At 47.5% G+C, this 22,454-nt stretch overlaps 1 protein-coding gene and 1 long non-coding RNA gene across 2 annotated transcripts in view; one reads left to right on the top strand and one right to left on the bottom strand.

Annotated features, from left to right (window-relative positions):
* sls (sallimus) overlaps positions 1-22,454 on the top strand; it is a 223,794-nt gene that overhangs the window by 103,569 nt on the left and 97,771 nt on the right. The window contains exons 111-133 of the mRNA XM_077645939.1: positions 378-517; positions 2,063-2,270; positions 3,428-3,534; positions 4,285-4,471; positions 4,810-4,951; positions 5,066-5,238; positions 5,793-6,028; positions 6,195-6,342; positions 6,422-6,522; positions 6,602-6,809; positions 7,780-7,979; positions 8,077-8,288; positions 9,900-10,120; positions 11,170-11,229; positions 11,332-11,631; positions 12,873-13,064; positions 13,153-13,653; positions 14,515-14,686; positions 16,998-17,129; positions 18,163-18,251; positions 18,314-18,373; positions 18,491-18,649; positions 19,601-19,747. Coding sequence (XP_077502065.1) covers positions 378-517; positions 2,063-2,270; positions 3,428-3,534; positions 4,285-4,471; positions 4,810-4,951; positions 5,066-5,238; positions 5,793-6,028; positions 6,195-6,342; positions 6,422-6,522; positions 6,602-6,809; positions 7,780-7,979; positions 8,077-8,288; positions 9,900-10,120; positions 11,170-11,229; positions 11,332-11,631; positions 12,873-13,064; positions 13,153-13,653; positions 14,515-14,686; positions 16,998-17,129; positions 18,163-18,251; positions 18,314-18,373; positions 18,491-18,649; positions 19,601-19,747 — 4,095 coding nt within the window. The remainder of the gene's footprint in view (positions 1-377; positions 518-2,062; positions 2,271-3,427; positions 3,535-4,284; positions 4,472-4,809; positions 4,952-5,065; positions 5,239-5,792; positions 6,029-6,194; positions 6,343-6,421; positions 6,523-6,601; positions 6,810-7,779; positions 7,980-8,076; positions 8,289-9,899; positions 10,121-11,169; positions 11,230-11,331; positions 11,632-12,872; positions 13,065-13,152; positions 13,654-14,514; positions 14,687-16,997; positions 17,130-18,162; positions 18,252-18,313; positions 18,374-18,490; positions 18,650-19,600; positions 19,748-22,454) is intronic.
* The window catches only part of LOC144113062 (uncharacterized), an 89,997-nt gene continuing 82,112 nt past the window's right edge, over positions 14,570-22,454 (bottom strand). Inside the window, exon 7 of the long non-coding RNA XR_013310586.1 lies at positions 14,570-14,679. This is a non-coding gene — a long non-coding RNA (uncharacterized LOC144113062). The remainder of the gene's footprint in view (positions 14,680-22,454) is intronic.

The following is a 22,454-nucleotide window of genomic DNA, read 5'->3' as shown; positions in this document are numbered from 1 at the left end:
CACAAACCGGAGCAAACTATCGGAAAGCAAACGAAGCTGTGCTGCGTGTTTCATAGTTGCAGCCAACAATGGCGCTCTACAGTCCGCCCGACTCCTCCGCCATTCCCTCGCTCGCCATCGGGGCACTGAGCGCGCCATGCGGCAACACCCGCAGTGCAGGGTCCCTCAGTCTCCCTGAATGCGGCATCGTCTGAGCAGTGCGGACCGTGGCGGCAGTCAAAGCCTCTTCGTACACGCCATTGATCTAGCACAGCGTTAAATTTAGAAACGAAATTACACTGACGCCAAAAAAAAAAAAACGCCCCCTGTGTCACTCGCTTCACCCCTAGTTTGAACGTCGCAAAGAGTGGAGGCAAACGATCGGGGTCTTGTTGCAGGAAAAACGACCGAACAGGAACCAGTGCGCGCCATGGGTCCCCAGGGTCGGGCTCCGCAGATAACCAAGCAGCCCGAGTCGCGCTCTGCCAAGCCAGGCCACAAGGTGGACTTCAAGGCGACCGCCACTGGATCGCCGAGGGTAAGCATCCAGCCCATGGGCGGAGGCGCGATTCCGCCGCGCACTGTTCCACCGCTTGGATTTTCCATTTTTGCCGCAGACGGACGCAACACGCATACGAATCATACTTACTCGCGCAAAACTAGAGAGGCAGAAAAAAATAAATCTTGAGCCGTCTCATTTCTCACGCTGCGCCTTTTTTTTCCTCAAAGAGGCTGTCTGCTAGACAGCACAAAGGGTGCAGGAACTAATAAAGAAAAATTTGTTTTGTATACCCTGCTTCATTCGTATACGGCATCACAGTTTCGGCTCCTCACGTTTAGACTGCGCATATCAAAAGGTTTTGCCATGCCATCGTGGTAGAAACTCTCCGATGCCTTGAGCAAATATTGACAGTGGTCAGTGTTCCTTCGAAACCGTTCGGTATGAAGCTACTAAGACACTTGATTCTTCCTAATCAAGGAAGGGTCACGACTGCGCCGGAGAAGTTATTACCTTCTACATCATACTAAAAACTATAAATATAATAAAAAATACATCTCCTAGGCTCTTTGGTTTCGGAGACTGCTGGCTTCCGCAATTTATGTCATAACGAGCACCTCTTTCCATTACATTGTCTGCTAAGCAAATGCAAGCCGTTTAAGCTGTCTCTCCCCTTCCCTCGGGAAACAAAAAGAGAAGCTACAGCACCACGTCTTTATCGAAGACAGCAAAAACGAATCATTTTATTTATTCGTTTTTCGCTCGTCTCCTCTGCAGTCCATGCCTTGACTCACGTTGAGTTGAACAGCCTACACCGTCCGGTCCTTCTGCACATAATCGTAGCCTCCGCTGCGGCGCGCGCCATCTACACGACGTACCGGCAACAAGCAATGACATTTTTCGCGGCGCATAGTCAGCTTTCCCACATTCTCGTTGCAGACCAGGCTGAGTGGATCGGCTTTGGGACGCGCGATGCTGCACGTTGGGTGAAAGTTCTTCCTCGCTGCGAACGCTTTTCCCAAAAATTTTAGTTTCCTGCACAGCTAGCTTAACCACACATTTTAACCTAGCTTAGACCCTGCGGCCAGCTAAATCTCATGTGAGACTTCAGTGAGCTCCTTGCAATGTGCCCAAGACGTCGCTTTAGAGAACCTTATATTTAACGAAAATCTACACGGCAAATCAAAGCAAAAAAAAAGTGAAGCGCGCTCGCGGAGGATCGGGCGCTACTTACCACAGGATGAAGCCTGAAAGAAAGCAAAGGTATGCGCGCACGACCTAACTCACAAAAGCAGTTAAGAAGAAGGTGACAGCTGCATTCCGAAAAGCCGGCTGTTTAGGCGAGCTAGAAAAAGTTTCCAGCACTAAATCGACAGTCAGGGACACAATATTCCGGTACTGTAGATAGCTGCGGCCTCCGCTGGTTTCATTTGCCTGATCTAACAAGCCCGCCATTGGAACTCAAACGCAAAATTCTTCGTCGACGCTGCGTGTCTTTGGCCAAGTTTTCGGTAGCATTGGCTTTATAATAGCGTGTTTTTCTAAGCACGCGGAGTGACCGAAACGTTGCTTCCTTGTTCCCAGCCTGACATTACTTGGTACAAGGACGGCCGACCCGTTAGCACGACCATTGGAGACGTGGTGGTGAGCACGACGCCGACGTCTCAAGAAGAGGTCACCACTACGCTCACCATCAACAACGTCACCGTTGACGACGCGGGAAAATATACGTGCGTTGCTACGAACTGCTGGGGTCGCGCCGAGAGCATCCAAGTTACCTTGGAGGTCAAAGGTGAGTGGCAACGCATTTCGCAGCTAATGCATAAAAAGAGCTCTGCACGTCACTGGTACCCGTTACCGGTCCGCTTCCTAGCGCCTCCGATACCAGCGTCATATACAACCGATGCTGCACTTCTTTTAACGCGCAAGCGTTTGAATTACCGTTCGACGCGAAACCCAGTGTCTTTGGGACGATAATTCCCCATTGGTCCAAAGGGACTGTGACATCACAAACCTCGTAGCGAATCATGTTTGGCGTTGACGTCACAAGTCAGTTGCTGGTTTGAGGGTCTGACGTCATACCTAACGTTCAAAGGGACATACAAGGAATTAAATCAAATGTGCGATAAAATAAATTAGTTGATTAGTGAGCAGTGGGGAACGAACTTGGGTCTCCTGTATCGCGAAGCAAGTGCGCTACATCTAAGTCACTCCTGGCTTTGATTTCCTGATCGTCTTTATTTAACAAAACAAAATACATATTGGACGAATTGGAAAGGCGAGCCGGTTCTCACTGACAACTGTTCTCACTGTAAATGATTCAAGTTCGTCGCTTTCTTTAGTGCACTTCTCCACTTAGGTAAACAGTGCCGAGTTTTCAAAACCTCGAAGATTTGACGAGCAGAATCACCAAAATACTGACGAATATCTCCGACATCAACGTCAGCACACCGAACAGCCATTCGGCGTTTGCACAAACTACGTAAGCCCAATGGCATTAGCATATCACACCACGCACCATCAGCATCCTCGACTGACAAAAACCGAATTCTATGAGAATTTAAAGGGAAATATTTCATCAAAGTTTGCTGTAAAACATCAGAAAAGAAAAACCAATCCCAAAATCTATGGATACATACTCAACAGTCTCCGGCTTTCTGCACAAAAGACAATCGACACCCCATGGTACGAAAATTCCCTTTTCCGCCATCCATGTCTTTACGGGGAACACTAATGCTAACGCATACTCTGCCGCATGAATCGCATTGATCGCATGTGAAATGTTTGTTCCGCAGAGCCCAGTGTTACTTTCCTATTTTTGTGAACATACAGCTGCGAGAATCTCATACAGTTGAACCGTTTCCCACTACCTTTTAAGAGCTCATCGCGACCACAGTCTGACAACTAAGGACATTACAGCATTAGCTGGAGGCGCTTTCTTAATTACAGGAGGCAAAGAGCCCCCGAGATTCATCGAACAGTTGGAGCCTGTGGCCGCTACAGATGGTTCTCCTGCGATTCTCCGCTGCACAGTAGTCGGCAGCCAGCCTATACATGTAAGTTGGTTTATTGCAGTCATTTTTATCTTGCACATCTATCTCTAGCACTGGACGGTTCACCGTTCGCATTACTAAGCTCAGAAGCAGTGCCGAGGGAATTTCTGGAGAATATGCCGAATTTCCATATATTGTTCACTATTCGATTTATTGATCAGGAAGATGAACAACGAGATAGTCTAGTAAAACTTTTCTCCGTGATGTGTCTCTTTTGGAAGAAGAGCACAAGGAGCAGCTGTGGATGGTGGGTCTTAATAATAATAATAATTGGTTTTTTGGGGAAAGGAAATGGCGCAGTATCTGTCTCATATATCATTGGACACCTGAACCGCGCCATAAAGGAAGGAGAAAGGAGGGAGTGAAAGAAGAAAGGAAGAAAGAGGTGCCGTAGTGGAGGGCTCCGGGATAATTTCGACCACCTGGGGATCTTTAACGTGCACTGACATCGCACAGCACACGGGCGCCTTAGCGTTTTTATGGAGGAAAAACGCTAAGGCGCCCGTGTGCTGTGCGGTGGGTCTTCTGAATGTGCAAGTTTTGTTCCACCCATTCCCCAATACCGTTGGCAGCAACGGATTGATTCCGCATAATCTTCATACTCGTGTACCAGCAAATTACGGGGACAACAATACGGGCGAATAAATCTGTTGAGGGCAGAGTGCGGGGTCGCACAAGTTGCATGGGAATGAACTGGTTGTGGTTACTGCGACAGCGTTCCCTTTTTTTTTCTTTTCTGTCACTCTTCCGCAGATCAAATGGTTTCAAAACAGACGAGAAGTCAAGGATACGAAAGACTTCCAGATGCACTACGATCCGCTGACTGGCTTAGTCTCGCTTACCATCCCGGAGATTTATCCAGACGACCAGGGCCTCTATACATGCCGAGCATTCAATGAGTATGGCCAAGACGAAACGTCTGCGGCTGTCACTGTGATTGGTAAGTGCGAAATATAACTAGATGTTAGGAACCCTTCTGGACCTGTTAGAGCTTGAGTGCAAACGGCTGCAATTCGTTAAATGCTCTTTCAATATATCATTCTCTCACGGCCAAAGCACATGCTCAAAGAAAAAAGTTATTGTAAAGAAAAATGACTCAAATGGTGAAAAAAAGCCCTTAAGATGCTTGTTTCCCGCGAACAATGAGCGAAATTCAATGTAAGCACGAGCAAGAAATACAAAAACCAAAGGATACACTCTGAAGTTGAAATAAACTGCTACAAGAATAGTGGTGCCCGGAATCAGTCACATTTATTCGCCTCATGCTCTGTTTCACAGATGTAGAGTTCTTCGGAGGTGTGTCAGACGTGTCAGTGCAGCCGCGATTTGTACAGCCTCTTCGGCCCATGGCGTACCCCGAAGGCGAGCCTGCGAGGTTAAGTGTCGAAGTTCACGCCGTGCCCAACCCCGACTTTCACTGGTAAGGCAGACAAGACCATGCTTCGCCCACTTCCTAAAATTTCTCACGGGAACTGGCAGTACTCAAGAATCATGCGGAGGGTGTCCGCAACACAGTCGCCTATCTATGTTCCAGGTTCTTTGAGGGCAAGATGCTGAAGTCATCAAGGGACTTCCTAGTGACCTCTGAAGGCCTCAAGAGCTCTCTTGTGATTGCCGAATTGTTCCCCGAAGACGCTGGGCCCTACGAGTGCAGGGCGCAGAACCCTGCTGGACGGGCAACAACGTCCGCTAACCTCCGCGTTATACGTAAGTTTCGCCCGATTTATGCTGTCTACGTTTGCGCACCCAACAATTTTGGACAAAATCATTCTTGGCCGTTAATGAACGCAATTTTTTTCATCATATAATGTAAGATTTCACTACAACAATCAAAATATCCGCAGATCACCCGACGACACTCTTTCATTTTTTTTTCTATTAACTTTTTTGCTGTCATCAAAAGCATTCCCCATTTGATTTTCTATGGCAGTTTTAACTGTTCTGTGCGATCGATGGAAACACTTTAAAAGAAATATTTTGCTGCATATCAGAAGAACGGAGCATTGCTTTCAATATTTCTATAACTACCTCACAATTTTCCAATTTTCAAAATTTTTGTCCGAGGATGTTGGAGATGTCCCCAACCCTCCTGTGCCACAGCAGATGAGAGCTGCAGTAGCACGTATAGTAACGTATTAAGTTTTCAATATACACATGGTTCAAGATAACAAACCTGCAAAACGCACCCCCCCCCCCCCTTTTTTTTTCCTGAGCCGATGGCGCTAAGTATTGAGAATTTGGTCTTTATTTACTGTTAACAGAGGAACAGTCGCTTCCAACATCACCGTTGAGTAAAGTACAACCTGGCGCTGAGCCGACGGAAGAAAGACCAACTTCGCCGCCAGAAAGCCTCACCCAACTAAAGCCGCCGGTCTTCACTAGAAACTTGGTCTCACAAACAGTCGTTGAAGGATCGCCAGTCACGTTCGTTGGAGAGGTTACATCTTTCCCCGAAGTTGTCTCATTCACTTGGTACCTGAATGGGAAAGTTATCAAGGTAAGTGAACGTCAACAGCTTCTGCTTTTATATTTCTCCCTTTCGTATATTCGCAGACATTATCTTGTTTTTTTTCTAGAACTTTAACGCGCTCTGTGTGCGATACGACGATAAAAACAGTGCAGCTAACATATTGGCATTTGGTTCTCTTTTATTAATAACCCAGTCATCTAGAGATTTCCAAATATACAACGAAGGGAACAGGACGACTCTCAAGATCGCAGAGGTGTTTCCCGATGACGCGGGAACTTTCTCTGTGACGGCAGAAAATCCGGTTGGCATCGCAACCTCGAAAGCAAAACTGACGGTGGAAGGTCAGTGAAGTGTGCATTGTGGAGGGAAAAAAAGAAGTAATATGGCATTTTCAATAAATGCATCGTTTGCCGCTTACAGAAGAAGCCATAGAGGGCGCAGCGATGGAAGCTCCAAGGTTCCTGACCGAGCTCACGCCAGTAACGGTGATGGATGGTGGCGAAGCAAAGCTTTCCGTATACGTAAGTGGTCATGAGCATCCCAACCAACTTTCGTGTACACGGCCGTAACGAAGTTTAAAGCAGCCACTTTGTCTTATAGGTCACAGGGAAGCCAATGCCTCGCGTGACCTGGCTTCACAATGACAGAGAAGTGAAAGAGAACTCGGATGTGTGGACAACGCAACGCACGGACGGATACTGCGAATTGTTCATCTCCGAGGCCTTCCCGGAGGACATGGGAGAATACGTCTGCAAAGCAGTGAACATTGCCGGAACCGCAACTACGCGGACACACATCAATGTTGAATGTAAGGAACTTGCAAGCGTGTCTCACTACTTGAGGCACATAACCGAGAATGCGTTAAAAATGCATCATTGACATTAGCACATGGTACCTTCAAAAGTCTGTCGCGTATAGACGGATAAATTACGATTGCGGGATAGGAATGCGTCGACTCACATAAGCTTAACTCATGCTCCTTTTGCATAACAGGCTTGGATAGTCTGGCCGGCGTCCAGAAAATGCATTTGATGCGTTTCTAGTTAGTTGATGCGAATGCCAGCGTAGCAATGCAATTAAAAAATAAATTTTCTGAACCTTTTAACAGAAGCGCCAAAAGCGAATAAGAAAGTGCCAGTTATTTATAAAGAGCCCTGAAGAACTGTGACACAGAACGCGTCAGCTGAGTAATTTGAAAAAAAGCAAAAATTTCGCGCAATGGCTTTCTTTTCACCAGCATTATAAAATTAACATGCAATGCAAAATATTAATTGAAATTCCCTGTAAGCTTGAAACTATTAAACAGCTATGTCGTGCACACTCATCATGATGTCATGCGCATGCACTTTTTTTGCGCTCTGAACCTGAGCGAGATATGCCAAGCCTGGCCTCATAAGCATGCAGACAATTACTGTTGTAATGCTATGGAAACGATCAAATCACGTTCCAAAACGATCGAAATATCAAATGATCACGAGGCGCCCAGGATATAAAAAGGAACGTTCAGCCAGTGGCGTTAGGTGAACGGGGCCAAAAGTGATAAATATAATGAAGACAGAGCACGGGTAACACTTAAAAAAATTGAGCCTGCGTCATATGGAATCGAAGTACGAAACAATCAAGCACCGTAAGCACGTTGAGAAAAATGCAGCATTTTTACGAAAGCTGCATGCGTCATTTGAAGCCTGGGTATCCTTAAACTGTGATGCTGCTTGAAACAATGTCAGGCAGAGAGATCTGACGCAATCCCGTATACTTATCGACCTGCGCCCTTGCAGCGTACGAGTACGTCCCAGACTCTGAAGTCGCGTCGGCAACTTACGACACCCCTGGTGGTGCACACACCCACGATCATACTCAAGAGGAGTCATACGACACACTGGACACAATGCCCAGCGTTTCAGAGATGGACGAATCGGACATGGAGAGGATACCAGACCTGCCGAGAGATGACGGTCGGCCACCAAGGATGCCAGGCGTACGTTGCTATTCTTTTTCCCCAACGTTTAGCGATAGCATGGATCACAGAGAAAATCATTCTGAGATAATCCAAGCCTGCGTATCTCGTGCGACAGGACAAGCACAAGCCCAGAAAGTCGCACCACAAGCGAAGGAAAAAGAAGGTGTCCCGCGGTTCCACCAGTGTGCCCAAGGAAATGATCCCCGTGTGCTACGAGCCAATGCAGCCCTGGGAACGTGGCCGCAGAAAAACATCGGACCCCGGTACAGCCCCTGTTGTGGTTGTGCCTCTGGAGGATGTCATAGTGCCCTTGGGCCAGCCGGCAACGTGAGTTTGTCTTCCTTTAGACAATGGAGAGGAGTACTAATATCGGCGTGTGTTGTAATCGCGTCAGGAACACAAACCACGAAAAACTAGATTACAGCATTATGGCGACTCAACTCCAGTTAGAATTTCCCTCCAGACTCTTACACCCTTGGCAGCACAGCTCTTCTTTCAATATAACCGTTTGGCTTATTGATCTGCAAGTGCCGACTAGTAAACTAACCACACGCATTATATATAGTTCGGGGTCTTGTAAGCGAACGTGATCTCACCTATGTAAAACTCAAATTCCTTGAAGAAGGGTGCATAGTGCAAGGATGAATTCGGCAAAATCTCGGCGACGATATAGCCTTGTCCAAGTAAAGTAAGTTTTATCTGCATGTATGACATGAGCCCCACAGCTTTATGAGTGCTTAATAATTCTGCGCGCATTTATTTATGAGCAGTCTGCAAACTGACAAATAAGATTACCAGTTGTGCCAGACGTCGTCAAAGTTTTTTCCTCGCGTCCAGTTTCCCTAGTGCACTTATATCCAGGCTGTCGAAAGCCTGCCGCGAAAAATTAACGATAATCATTTTAATATTAAACAACAAAAAAGGAAAAACGGAAGAAAATCGAAGACAAAATAAAAAGCTTCATATAATCCCACGTACGCACAAGCTTTCGCACATCGAAAATGTAGCCATAGAAGGAACAGCGTAAGGCCTCGTTTCTCCGCGCCGCACAAGCTAGCAAAGGCCCGCGGCCTGATCTCGAACTCTAGGCAAACAGGCAACATTCAAAGAAGCCTGTGGCACGTTTTATCACTTCCTCTGCTGGAGTCGTATCCATAAAGCCCGCTCGGCGATACAGGCCGGCGTTCCCATGAAGGAGCGAGTGAACACACCTTATCCATTCGCAACAAATCAGGACAGCCAGTTGACCAGTGCGTTGAATGACTGGGCTCATCTGGCTCGACTGGGAAACGTTTGTTGAAGGTGCCGAACACCAAAGTGGAAAGAGAGATTATGAGGCCTTTCACATGAGGAAGCGAGAGCGTATGCATGCCGTTCATATCTGTTTACTGGATGCCTTCACCTACTTCAGCGGAAGGAAGTCACTCCCCAAGTTGGACAGGCGTAGCTGTCGAGCGCTTTTGCTTGATTTCGCGATGTTTTTTTTTTTCCTAATGTGTTAGCGAGTAATGATGTGTTTAAAACAGGTGAATCTGAAGTAAAATTCACTTAGTAGCACAGCGCGCGTCCTGTAGTCTGTGCCTTGGTTGTCCATGAGCCATTGTGCACTGCGAGTTTTCTCCTGCCATTCTTGAATTCCCTTACCATGAGCTCAGTGAAGTTTTATGCCCTTAAAGATGCCCGCCTCGGGGATGTTACATGAAGGACAGCAGCCATTCATCCCTTTTCCTTTACGAACTTGATAACTTCGATAAAATAGTTATTCAGGAAATACGCTAGTCAGACGAGCATTTAGCGTAAATCACATTATGTAGGAGTCAGTAATAAAAGGATATTCGTGCAAACGAGAAGCTTAACGATCAGTACAAGCAGCGCTGGTCAGACCAAGGCGCTCAAAATCATTACAAGGTGCGCTCAGTCTTATGACATCTCTTCTAGGTTGGACTGCAAAGCTGTCGGGATGCCGAAGCCAAAGATAACCTGGTACCGAAACGGGGTACCCATCAAGCACTCATTTGAGTACCAGGTCTACTACGACCCTCAGGGAATTTCGTCCCTTACAATAGCGCACACAGAACTTGAAGATTTCGCAGAATACGTTGTTGAAGCCAAAAACCGCTACGGTACAGACACCACCCGTGCGGAGCTGATACAACTAGGTAAGCAGTACTTTCTACACCAGCTGTTGATTGTTTGATTTGAATTAATCGAAATACCAGAATGAAGGTAATAAACAGCCCCAAGTAAAATGCTTGTTTCCTCTTCTGACAACAGTGCGTGCAGCAAATATTGTAGCAGCCAGCCTTTCCCTATGGATTTACGGGGTTTAACGTCCCAAAGGAACCCAGGCTCTGAGGGACGCCGTAGTGGAGGGCTCCGGATAATTTTAACCCCCTGGGGTTTTTTAATGTGCACTGACTATGCACAGTACACGCCCCTCCAGCATTTCGCCTCCATCGAAATGCGACCGCCGCGGCCGGGATCGAACCCGCGTCTTTCGGGTCAGCAGCCGAGCCGCATAACCACTGAGCCACCGCGGAGGCGCCCAACCTTTCCCTATGTTAGAAGTCATCAACTAGTAGCCCTGAAATTAATGGAAAGCTTATAGTTCTTGAACATGCATGTGATTCAGGGTCAGTAAAGCCGTACGTTATACTAGACTTTTTTGTTGTAGTTTTTTCTTATCAACGCATCGGGCCAGATCCGATCTAATACCTTCTCCGTAAAAACGTGCATGCTTACATAAACTGACGGCAACTATCTATCAGCAGCATGAAGGCACACATGTAAGGCCAGACTTGTATGGTAATTTACATAACTGGCACGCAACACCAAGCTTTTTATCGGATAAAGCGAGAAATACTATCACGCTAGTGCGCATAATGACAACGAAGACAAAAAACGACCTAATTCTTCATCTGGCCGGGAGATTGGACTGTTTATTTGTATTGCTGCAGCTTTAAAAGATACCTCATACTTTTTCTTTGACTGCTTTGGCATCAGTAGTAGCAGCGCGGAGTGTTCTAGAACTCGGTATATCAGTCTGCCCATCTAGGGACGAAGCTAGCGATATAACGCCTTTTGAGCTAAAATTTCAATGCAATAGCGCATAATCCAGCGCGAAAAAAAAACAGCAAAGGAAAAAGAAAGAACTGGAAACTGTCTTTGACTCGAACATTTTGCTAAGAAGAATTGGACCTAATTTCAGACTTGAATTCCATGAGGCCCATGCGAAGAATACAGAGAGCAGACCACCGACTCAGCCTAGGTGAGAATAAAAACTCGTTCATTCATATCACGCCGCGACAGCGCCACTCGGTGGAGCACATAAACTATGCTAATTTCCCTCAATCTCCTCTTGGCGCTGCAGATTTCAAGAGCATGCGGCCACGGTTCGAAGTGCCCTTGCAAAGCGCATACAACAAGCCGCTAGGATTCCCCGTGACTCTAGAGTGCACTGTGAGAGGACGTCCAAAGCCCACTGTGCACTGGTTCCACAACGGTATCCTGATCGAGCCAAGCTACATGCCTGTCTACAAAGTCACCATTCTGAGCGACAAGTGCATGCTGCACATCACGGAGATGATGCCGGCGACAGAAGGACGCTACGTCTGCAAGGCTGTAAACGAGGCCGGCGAGAAAACCACGGAGTGCATACTGCACGCCGGAGGTATGACAGCACGGCACAGTGTCGTATCTCCGTGCTTACTCTTCGTGGTAGCGATAAGAGCGTTTAGTGCAGTGAAGGAAGTTTCCTGGCATTTGTCTGAGTCAATGGGCTTGAGTCAGCTAAATCCGCTCGTCTGGAGAAGCTGTCTGTCCTTTTTTAATGATAGTGAGCCACTTCGCGCTCGCTGTATAGCTTTGTGTACGTATCGGTGGCACAGCGCAGTCGTAAAATGTCAGTAGTTTATTAATTACTTCAATACTTATTCCGAAGGTTACCCGGACCACGTGAAAATAAACCCCTTTCTGAGCAAGGCGCGAGTCAATAAGGTGGTAAATGGAAGCTACATAAAGCGTCGTAAAGAAATAGTTCGCCGGGCAGGGCTCATAGGAACCACTCAGCCAGCGCTGCTCCTTCTATTAAGTTGACATGTACAAAGACGGCCTTCTGGCATAAAATGTTCAGCGAGGCTTTCTTAGCTATATTAGACATATAAGACAATCATAAGCTTAAGATGGCATTTCATAAAACTCATCCTGTGTACATTACTGCCATAACCTTCAATCGTGTACTATGATGCGCTAATATGCCATTTTTTGCCACCTAATAAAAAGTTTGTTACTTGAAGTCTACTTGTAGCTCACCACATCTCGTATTTCGGGCAGTTAGCGCTTCCAGGGGCCGAGACACCAAAATTTTGTTACCATATTTTTTCTTTGGAATGGTGCGTAAGACACTAGTAAACATGGATAACCAGGTGAAGGTCACGTACGCTCAGTACCCAACTTATAGTTAAAGTTATTCTTCGGCGCACTTTGGGTTCGGTTGCGACATCACGTGAGCACTAGGTCACGTGAGGCATACAAAAACTGCAATATGAGTTCTGGCTCTTTGTTCATTTTCTGGCATTCCCGCTTCTGGAACAGTTTAGCGTAAGAGTTGGAATGAATTAAAACGAAAAAGCGGCGACTATATTGCAGCTTTTGTATGCGTCACGTGATCTTATTCTCGCTTGTGACGTCGTCGCAACCATCGCCTAGCAACTCAAATCGAAACTGAAATTACAAGCGAAAAAAGATTAATTAAAAACTATAAGTTGAGCGCTGGCGACACATGTTTACTGATCTCGTAGGCGCCATTCTAGAGCAAAAACACACTACGAAAAATTTCCATCCCACTCCCTTCAATGTTTCTCCTGCCTTGTTAGCAACCTGGTGACCTATGTTTTGGCTCTTTTCAAAAAGAACCAGAAGAACTCAAGCCAGAAGAGGAAAAGCCAGCGGAGGAAAAGCCGCACAAGATACCTGCGTTTCTCCAGTCCAAGCAACCGCGAAGAAAGCCTTCAGATGACGAATACCAGAGCTTTGAATCGGAGTCCGAGTTGAGCTTCAAGGAAACAATTGTGCCGCAGATACGCAAGCTGTCAAGGCCGAAAGGTGAACATCTGCGAACCTCCTTTTGAATTCTCAGAATACGTAATCCAACGGCTTCTAATGCAACCTGGTTCCTTGTGTTTCCTTTCAGAGTCTCCACCTCCGGAAAAGCCAGAGAAAACGGCAAAGGAGAGCGCCATCGAATTCCTCACCACTGTCCTCAAGCCGACGTGGCCGTTCAGTATGTTCCGATCCGCTTCACCAAAGGCGGTACCAACGGACGAAGAGCAGCCTGAGCCGGAGAGGTTCCCCAGCGTCGAGAGGCCTCCTAGTGCCGAGAGGCCACCAAGTGCCGAGAGGCCACCAAGGCCGCCGGAGCGGTTTCCTAGCGCGGAGAGACCGCCCAGGCCAGACCGAGAGAAAACTGACCGAGAGAGGCCTCCCAGCACCGAGAGAACGAGACCTGTAAGACCTCCGAGGGCTGAACCGCCGAGGCCGCTCAGGCCTGGAGAGCACGTCGAAAGGCCTCCGGTTCCTGAGGCCATTCAGCGACGGGAGCCGCCGCAACCGGAGTCGCCCTGGCATCCCGAACCACAGGAGCCGTACCAAGCCGAAAGGCCTCCCACCGAAGTGGACAGGCTGGCGCCAAGAGGTGGGCGTTGAATTGCGTTGTTACCGTATGTCACGGTGCAAGGGCAAAGCACGTCGTGCCTAGTAGTGTGAACGGTCAAGTAGCGCAGGCAGTGAGAAGCACGCCCCAGTACCGACAATTACCACGACGCAAATTTGCATTCTAAATGGTTCAGTGCCGTACCGGGAGGGGGTCAACGAGAGGAAGGAGGGGCAGGGAGATTTACCAGAAGCGTGATCCGCAACTGGCTGCCCTGTTCATGCTATCCGCGACGAAGCTTGTCGGCGTATGAGTTCGAAGTAATGAAGCTACGTAAGCGGAACTAAGCTCCGACTCTCTGCAGCTCTGCTGAGAAAACTGCTGGTTAGTGAATATATATATATATATATATATATATATATATATATATATATATATATATATATATATATATATATATATATCTTCAGTTAGTGGGAGAAATAGCTGCTCACAAAAAGAAAACACCTCGAAGCAACAAAAGTTTGCAGCGACACGTCAGTTCCGAGGCCAAAAAAAAAATGCCTCTAAAGTTTGAGGCTGACTGAAGACGTCAGTGTGGCGTTCCCATGCCAAATTGCTCTAGCTTCCAAGAGTGAATTCGCACTTTACTCGAGACCAGTGCTGACAGGTATTCGCCACGGCAGATCCCTGCTCTCATGACCAGAGCCGTTTGGGGCATAACCTATACTATACAGAGACTTTCTTGGCACTTCTAGCATCACGGAGCTTTCAAGTCGCATTGACACGAGTGTGTGGGCACAGTTATCTCAGAAATACCGGGCTGCTTAACTGCGCTCTCAGAAGAAGATAAACATGTAGTCGGTCTGCGTGTCTGTCGTAACGTGTTGGCTTTTACTGCAGATGCCGGAAAACCACCCATCGGGCGGAGAACTCCTGAAGCCCCTGAAAGGATGCCGCCCGAGGAATTCGTCAAGTGGAAGCCGGGGCACCGAAGAACGTCTGAGCCTGGGATGCCTCCCAAGTTCGTTGCCCCACTCGAAGACGTCGAGGTGCTCGTGGGATACCCTGCAACGTAAGCATGTTCAGGTCGCATTCAACTTGGTAAAGCTGATTACTGCTTACCCAGAATTTCCACAGCCTACGCATACAATACAGTGCGCACGACTCAACGTTAAATGGTTTCTGGATTGGGAGAATATCAGAATATTTAATCATGCGAAAATATTTACGCTCTAATAAGCTTGACTGCCAATTTCCACATCGCCTTTCACTCATTACCTTGCGTTAAAAAAAAAAGTCTGATTTGCTATATTTCCCGGCACTTGGGCAGCGGGCAGGAAAAAAAGGCACAGGAAAATTTTATCTTCACGTTTATGTCAACCCTTCGTGCACAAGCCTAAAGCTGCGAAAAATATAAACGCGAGCAGGCACGTACAGGTGCTCACAAAATAATTCAGAACGCCGCGAAGGCGGCCGGGCGCCGGCGGAAGCCGCGGCTTGCGCATGCGCTGGCTCCCTAAGGAGCGCGTCTCGTTCCCTAGTGAACCTAGATTAGCTCTGCGGCTCCAGAACGCTGGCGCAGGGACAGGTGGACTGAACACTGCAGTGTCTGTGACACGCTGTTTTTGCGCACTGCCCACCGTAATCTCTAATCGTATGTGGACTGCTTACTGCGGTTTGCCGACGGTTTATGAATCCATTCTGTGATGCAGCCGAGGTTTCCATGATTGTGCACGAGCTCCGCGGATTGGCTACCACAGCACTGCTGGCCCCTTTTGGAGATTCGATAGCGGGTGTGCGAAGTTATTTCTTGTGCAATTACTTCTTCGGTTTCACTTTATATCGTGAATTAAAGGAACATTTTGACCAAGACTTGACCGACCACTTAGCGGGAGTGAAGGGGCTAACGGCAATAAAACTGTTCTAGAAATAAATTAAGGTGGCGGATTTCTCAGTGCCTACCTCATCCATAGGAGGCTTTTTTCATGCATCCAGCACTGTATTAATGTTTATTCAAGGCTCAAGAATATCACTGAGGTTTGCAGGTATTTCTATACACTGCGCCCTTGTGGTATCGGTAGCTTCGCTTCTCCCCTTGAGGCGAGGATTCTTGGATTTTATCGCGTGTTTGCATTTGTTGGCATAACTATACGATTTTAATGAAGAGTAGGCCCTACGAGTTAAATACAACAAAAAGAGTATGGAGAGGACAGTCTAGATACACAGCAGGAATCACGCTGTGTTTATTTAAAAAAAAAAGAACAGAAAGGTAACTCTGCGTTGCCTTGCCCGACGTGTGAACTTTTTTGCACTCAACTCGTACGACCTCAGTGATTGACCTTGAATAGACGACTAATAAGAGCAGGATGCATAAAGGTTTAATGCATGAAATATGTGCTCAGAAACACGACGCTTAATTTATTGAAAGAAAAACATTTTATTACTATTCTTTTACACCAACCTACGAACCCTCGCTATTTTTCTAAAATGGCGCTTTCATTCACGATAGAAAATTAAACTGAGCAAGAAATTGCTAAAAAATTGAGATTTCCCAGAGCCAACCTACGTGTTTTAAAATATGAGCAGCATTTCCATGCTATCCATAGCGCCAATGACAGGGAGCGGGACTGTCTCGCCAAATGGATGCAGAAACCGGCGTCAACGCAACGCAAGCCGCGCGTGAACACGCAGCGCGTCACAGACAGCGCTCGCCCAGCCCCCTTCTCAAAGCTAAGCTAAGAAGCCCCTAGCGCTAGCCTTTTTGGAGCAAGACAGCGCTGATCTAGGTTCGCTAAGGAAGAGGGTTCGCTAGTTAGGGAGTCCGCGCAAGCGCAGTCTGTCTTCGTATTCTTACGCCGGCGCGCTTCGCCGACGAGTGGCCGCCTGCCCGGCGATACGAATTATTCTGTGAGCACTTGTACACTGTAGAAATAAAGTATGAGTTGGCATCGCATGCCACGTGCGAGACCAAACGTTTAGCCGCGATGTGTGGCAATATTTTGCCCACGTAATAACGCTGTAAAATGAGGGCTGCACTCCGAGGAAACCCTCAGTGGTGGCGCAGTGGTACCGAGGTTTCACCCTAAATGGGCAAGACAGTTGGTACGAATTTGTTTCAGAAAATCAGGTGTGCAGACTATAGGCACCTTCGCTGTACGTGTCTTCTTGTGCGGCGTATACAGACTTCCTGAGAGACGAGCGTCGTCGCCACGCTGCACGCACGCCCAAATGCTGTCATCGTGAATAGCTTGCAAAAGGCACCCTTTCCCTATCTGCACACAGTGCTGTTCGGCCACTGCGTAGCCTTACATTCGCACAGTGAAACAGCCTTTATGCAGATTCCGCGGCGCGCGGTAAAACACGTAATGTCGCTTTACTTGCAGGCTTGACTGCAGAACGGTCGGAGTGCCGAAGCCTAAGATCACGTGGTACAAACAGGGCCAGCCGGTGAAGTACTCTCCCGAGTACAGCTTGTACTACGACACTGAAGGCAATTGCTCTATAACTATACACAGGTGAGTGCTCTCGTTTCCAATGCCACGACTGCGAAAAGCAGATGCAATTTCGTTCATCTCGAGACGAAAGGTGGTGCACACAACGATGACCCGGGCGAGTTCTGGTCTCGCAGACAGCACTGCTTCTCCGCACGCGCTGAAATTATCGCCCTAGCGGGGCTAGATAATGATGAACTGAGCTAGACGGCAGCCTCCTGACACGAAACGAACAGCGCGGAAATAGAACAGGGCACTGATAACGAGAGTTTCGCAGATTCACAAAGCGACTCTGTGTAACTAAAATTGTTCACGCAAATTTTATCACTCGATCTCCTAATTCCGTAAAGCGCAGCTGGATGATATGTGTTCCAGCTGTACTGTTCGTGCGCTTCTCGGTTCCCACCCCTGCGCTGAGCTTCTTTGTTATCAATGTTTCCTCAACGCTATCACCCCTAACGTACCGAACTTTGATGCGCGATATGCCACTACTGAAGAAGCCCCTCCACAGTACCGCCCTGCACGCAGATGCAGAGGCAACAAATAAAAATTGGCGGAATGTTATCTATCGGGGCCTTATCACGGTAACGCCCGGTATCGGGCCGCTGAAATGAGCACGCCAGGGAAGAATAAATGTGCTGGGTACCGAAAACGGTTCAATCCCGGGCCCTGAAAATACGACGTATTTTCATAGCCTTCCTCCCTTCTTTTTTCTTTTTACGTAAACACTCTGTAAAGACGGCCGACAGCCTCAGCCATAATTGACACCGTGCTACCGCGAAATGTTGATAACAATCGTTCAAGTAGTGTGTGACCCAAGCTTTCTGCAAGCAGAGAGGATCTGAGGCATTTTCGCAACGAGCCAGCAGCTCGAGTCCCGGCTTCAGCGCACTGCCCTCGCAGTCAGACCTGCGCGAAACAACGTTTAATTCACCTAGAAAAGCAAGGCTCCAGGCTGCGGCCTTCATCAGATGTGCCCGTTAGATGCAGTTCACAGACACAATAGACAAATAGAGAGAGGGGCCTTTAACATAATTCCATCCACTCCCGTGGCCAGGACGACACCAGAGGACTTCGGCGACTTCATATGTGAGGCGAAGAACAAATACGGAACCGAAGTCACCGAGGCTGAACTAATCCAAATAGGTAAGTATACATAACGAAGGCATATCTCGCTGTTTATTACACAACCCTCAACCGCATTGCAGATATGAAGTCTATGCTGCCGATGCGGAAGACTCCGAAAAAGGTTAACAAGCTCGACCTCGGTAAGCCACCCTATTCTTAGAGACAAGTTGCGCACACACTGAAAGACAGAGACAGGGAAGAACACAGGAAGCTCTTGAAATTCACTGACTACAACCGTTCACAACCTTGCTTTTCAGAGTTTGTGCCGATGAAGCCCAGGTTTGAGCAGCCTTTGCTAAGCGAAGTGCGAGCCCCGCTCGGCATGCCGATCACTTTGGAATGCATAGCCAGAGGACGCCCACCACCAGAAGTACGGTGGTATCACGAGGACAGGTTCATACCGCCGGACGACACAGGTAAGTATCCGTGCTTCTCTCGGGGCGAATGGCATGCAACATCTTCTAGTTTTTTCTGAGCCCAATCACCCGTCCGCAGAGCGTCCACACGTCCGCCCTGTTTTATTATTTTTGTTTTCGTCTGGCCGTGCAAAATACGTTTCGTCAAAATGTGCCGGGGACACCGGCAGAATTCGTGTGTGAGTAGAAAAGAAAACGAAATTGGTCGCAATTCTCCATTCCAAATTTTCTCTCCTTCAACTCGGCTACCTATTAAAACAGCCTATCGTCATATAATTGGAACGACAGTGTGCGCTGCACGCCACTACCGAGACGTCACTCGGGATGCAACTCAAAACTCGACTAGCGCGCAGGCATCTTTTTGGGCCTGTCAGGTCTAACTGCAATTATGAATGAAAGTGGTCTTCACCCGGCATATAGGTTCGGTATCATGTCGAAAAAAAAAAGCGTTAAAACTTAGCGCTCTGCTACGGAGCGATTAAATTTCTAGCTAAAGTTTCGAGTCACGACATACTACGCCATCGGAGACGCTGTGCATCTCGAAGAGAGCCCCGCACAGACGTAGCGCTGTGACAGAAGAATATGCAATCGACACTGAGCAGCTTTTCCGGCAGTACACGTCTCCCATGGCCAGCCTGAGCTGACCGCGGGGGGTTCTCGGTAGAGATGCAAGCGTCCGGAAAAAAAAAAATGGGAGAACGAAAAAAAAACGTTTTCTTTTTCTATTGGCCACAAGGTGAACAGAAATCGCCCAAATTTCACCCAAATGGATTTTCCTTCAATGTATCATCTCACTATGCACTGTCAATTTATTTGGGATTTTGTCGTGGCGCCGTGCATTTGACGTTGCACCGCCATGGTCGGTACAAAGACGAGTCCAGACACCTGTGGCGCCAGTTGGACGGCCAGTCTAGTTCGGAGGGCGCAATTTGCTTCCTTTTGCCATTTCAGAGAGCACTGTGTACAAGGTGGAAACCCTGCATGACAAAAGCCTCCTCCACATCGTCGAGGTCAACGAAACAACGCGAGGGCGGTACGTCTGCAAGGCCACAAATGAAGCCGGGGAACGGGTGACAGAATGCTTCGTCACCATAGGCGGTGAGAACCTTTCATTTTCTGTTAACTATCAAGCAGCTACGAAACTAAACAAAAACAAATACAGCCAGGCAGCGCCCATCCTTTTCTCTTCCCATGCATTGAATTCCACGAGTTCAATCTGGACTCTGGTGGACGTAGCCAACTGAGGCACCACAGCGCAACACTGAAACAACCGATACACGGAGACACTTTGACACACAGCACAGACTTTCACCTGCAATTTATTCGAAAGAATTGCGGCTTATACTGGGAAAAATTTAACAGAAAAGGAAAGAATGACACCTGGTGCACTACATCGTACTCTGTGTTTGTGAGGGAGACCAAAGGCTGAGCTAACGCTAGTCATGAATCACCAACTAAAGTTTCCTTTCATCTTCCTTGAGGCTAGGAGAGGGCGAGATGTGACAGGAAAGTAAACGGAACGGGAGCGTGGCTCCAAGAGCAAGCCATGCAGTTTTGTAAATTTTGCGATTGACTGACACAGCTGCAGGCTTGTGAGAAACCAGTGATGATAAAAAGCAGGAAAAAAATGCATTTAATGCTCTAAAGCTAAATTAATTGCCGATATTTTTTGTCGATAACTATGTATCTGTTGCCGAACTACAAGTTTTCACGTGCGCCAATCGGTCATCGCGGAGGAACGTCGAGAGATTACTTAGACGCATCGGACGCTTGTCCTGCCCGGTTCAGCTTGATAATTTCAATTAGTGCGAAAAGCCAATTATTCAAATGATTTGCGAGAGTAATTTGTCGCTGGGGTACAGAGCGATCAGTCTGACACAGTGGACCGACGAAAAAATGATCTCTCAGTTTTCCACGTGCTCCTGCCTAGTGTGCACATATTTCAAGTGTTTGCTCGTTAGAAGAGTGGGGCACGCTTTTCCCGGGGCGAGCGATCGAATGATATCATACGAGAAAGGCCCATCGCTGAAAACAGGTCCAACTGACCGGGGCAGACCGACTCCTTTAAAATTTGCATTTAAATGAAGTGCACATTCGTTTCGCTTTGCTGTGCCTTTGTACAGTATTTCCCGCTCAATTTAATCCACACGCCAGAATATTTAATCTGAGTGTCATTCAATTCAATCCAGGTGCCACAGAAATTAATCCAGGCGCCAAAGCATTTAATCCAAACGCCAGCGAATTTAATCCTCATGCATTCTCACACTGGACCCCTAAAACTTAAAACGCGGTCTACAAATCCCAGAGGAAACGCGGAAACGCATGAGGAAACGCGGTCCTTCTAGTCCATATAAAAATGGCCGCACGCGAATTACCACTTCCATGTACGTACAGTCGGGGACAAAAGTCTCTGGACCACGTGCTCCTCAAAGGAAGCAGATAGCTCTACTATTAGCCGGTGACTGGAGACCACACTTGTAGGGGTAAAAGTAAAAATTTTCTTCTTTCATCTCGACAAGTGTGGTCTCCAGCTGCCGCATATATGGAAGAGCTATATAGACAAGCGTCAGGCCGTGACGTCAAAGAGCCCATACAAAAATGTCCTATGGCCGGCTATAGAATTTTGGCCCAAATAGCTATAGACCTTTCCTATTTCTGTTTATAGCTGTCTATACAGGCTCATATATTTTTCTATAGAAAGCTTAAGACAGTTGTATGGTTCCAAAGCTATAGCTTTAGTGGCATAGATTTTTCAATAGCTGGCAGTAAGCACCTCTATGGGTGCTTATAGACGTTCATAAAAGGCCATAGACGCCCATAGGACTTTTTTGTATGGGAGATGCGGCGGCGCTGGCGTCAGCAGTGACTTTCGTTGTGTAGGCAAAAAGCGGGACCTTCCGCATTGGGTGCGCCACGCTTGCGGGTTTCAGGGCACAATTCACGGTGTGCCGAAAAATTGTGGTGCATTTGGTTGAGCCGCAATGGGGAAGAAAGGAAGTGGCATAGGTTGCCGCAAGTTTATGGCACTCAGGTAGGCGCGAAAGCTACGGGCAGGGGCCGAGGAGCAAGACAAGTTCGGCTTCACGGCTAATTATTACCGCTGAGCTCGTTTCGCGCCTTCGGTTATTATATTTCGTTTCTGCATTCAAATCTAATAAGTTGGTTCGTGTCTCTGACTTCCCATCGTTGGTGTTCGGTCGCGTGGTGAACTGTGCAAAAATCAAGTAACGCCTGCAACTCGTTCTCATTCTGTCGTGCTTTCAGCCTAAGTTCAGGCGCGATATTCCGTGTGCTTGGGATAGTAAGTTGAACGCAGGGGGCCATTTTCAAATATTTATTACCCGGACAACGTCCCGAGCATCACTTCGCGCAAAAAAAAAAGAAAAGACAAAAAGCTGCCGTCAGTCGCCTTCAGCATTCACACCGTGCCGCGCTTGAAGAAGCACCGGACTCGATCGGGTTTTTCTCTGTTTTCACGGCGGTTTTTTCTCTGTTTTCATTTTCGCGAATTTCAACAAGTGTGTCGCTTCAACGCCGGTCCAACGACGCTATGACCTCGACAAAGTCGCGCAGTATTATTTTCCAAATTATTTGAATTTTCACGTTGTAGGTCGGTCAGAACCTGGCGAACACAGCAAATTCCACGCCAAAAGCCACTCCGATTAAGCAGAATGCACACACATGAATAAATTCTAGAATAAGAAGCAACATTTTATAGCATAGCAGAGTGAGCGTAAATTTCGTTTGGAGCTCGAGGAAAACGTCTATGCATGCGCTCGTGGAGCTCTCGGATCGCATTTGCCTT

Source organism: Amblyomma americanum, chromosome 1 (genome assembly GCF_052857255.1).
Source record: "Amblyomma americanum isolate KBUSLIRL-KWMA chromosome 1, ASM5285725v1, whole genome shotgun sequence".
NCBI lineage: Eukaryota > Metazoa > Arthropoda > Arachnida > Ixodida > Ixodidae > Amblyomma > Amblyomma americanum.
This window is presented reverse-complemented; position numbering and strand designations above follow the sequence as displayed.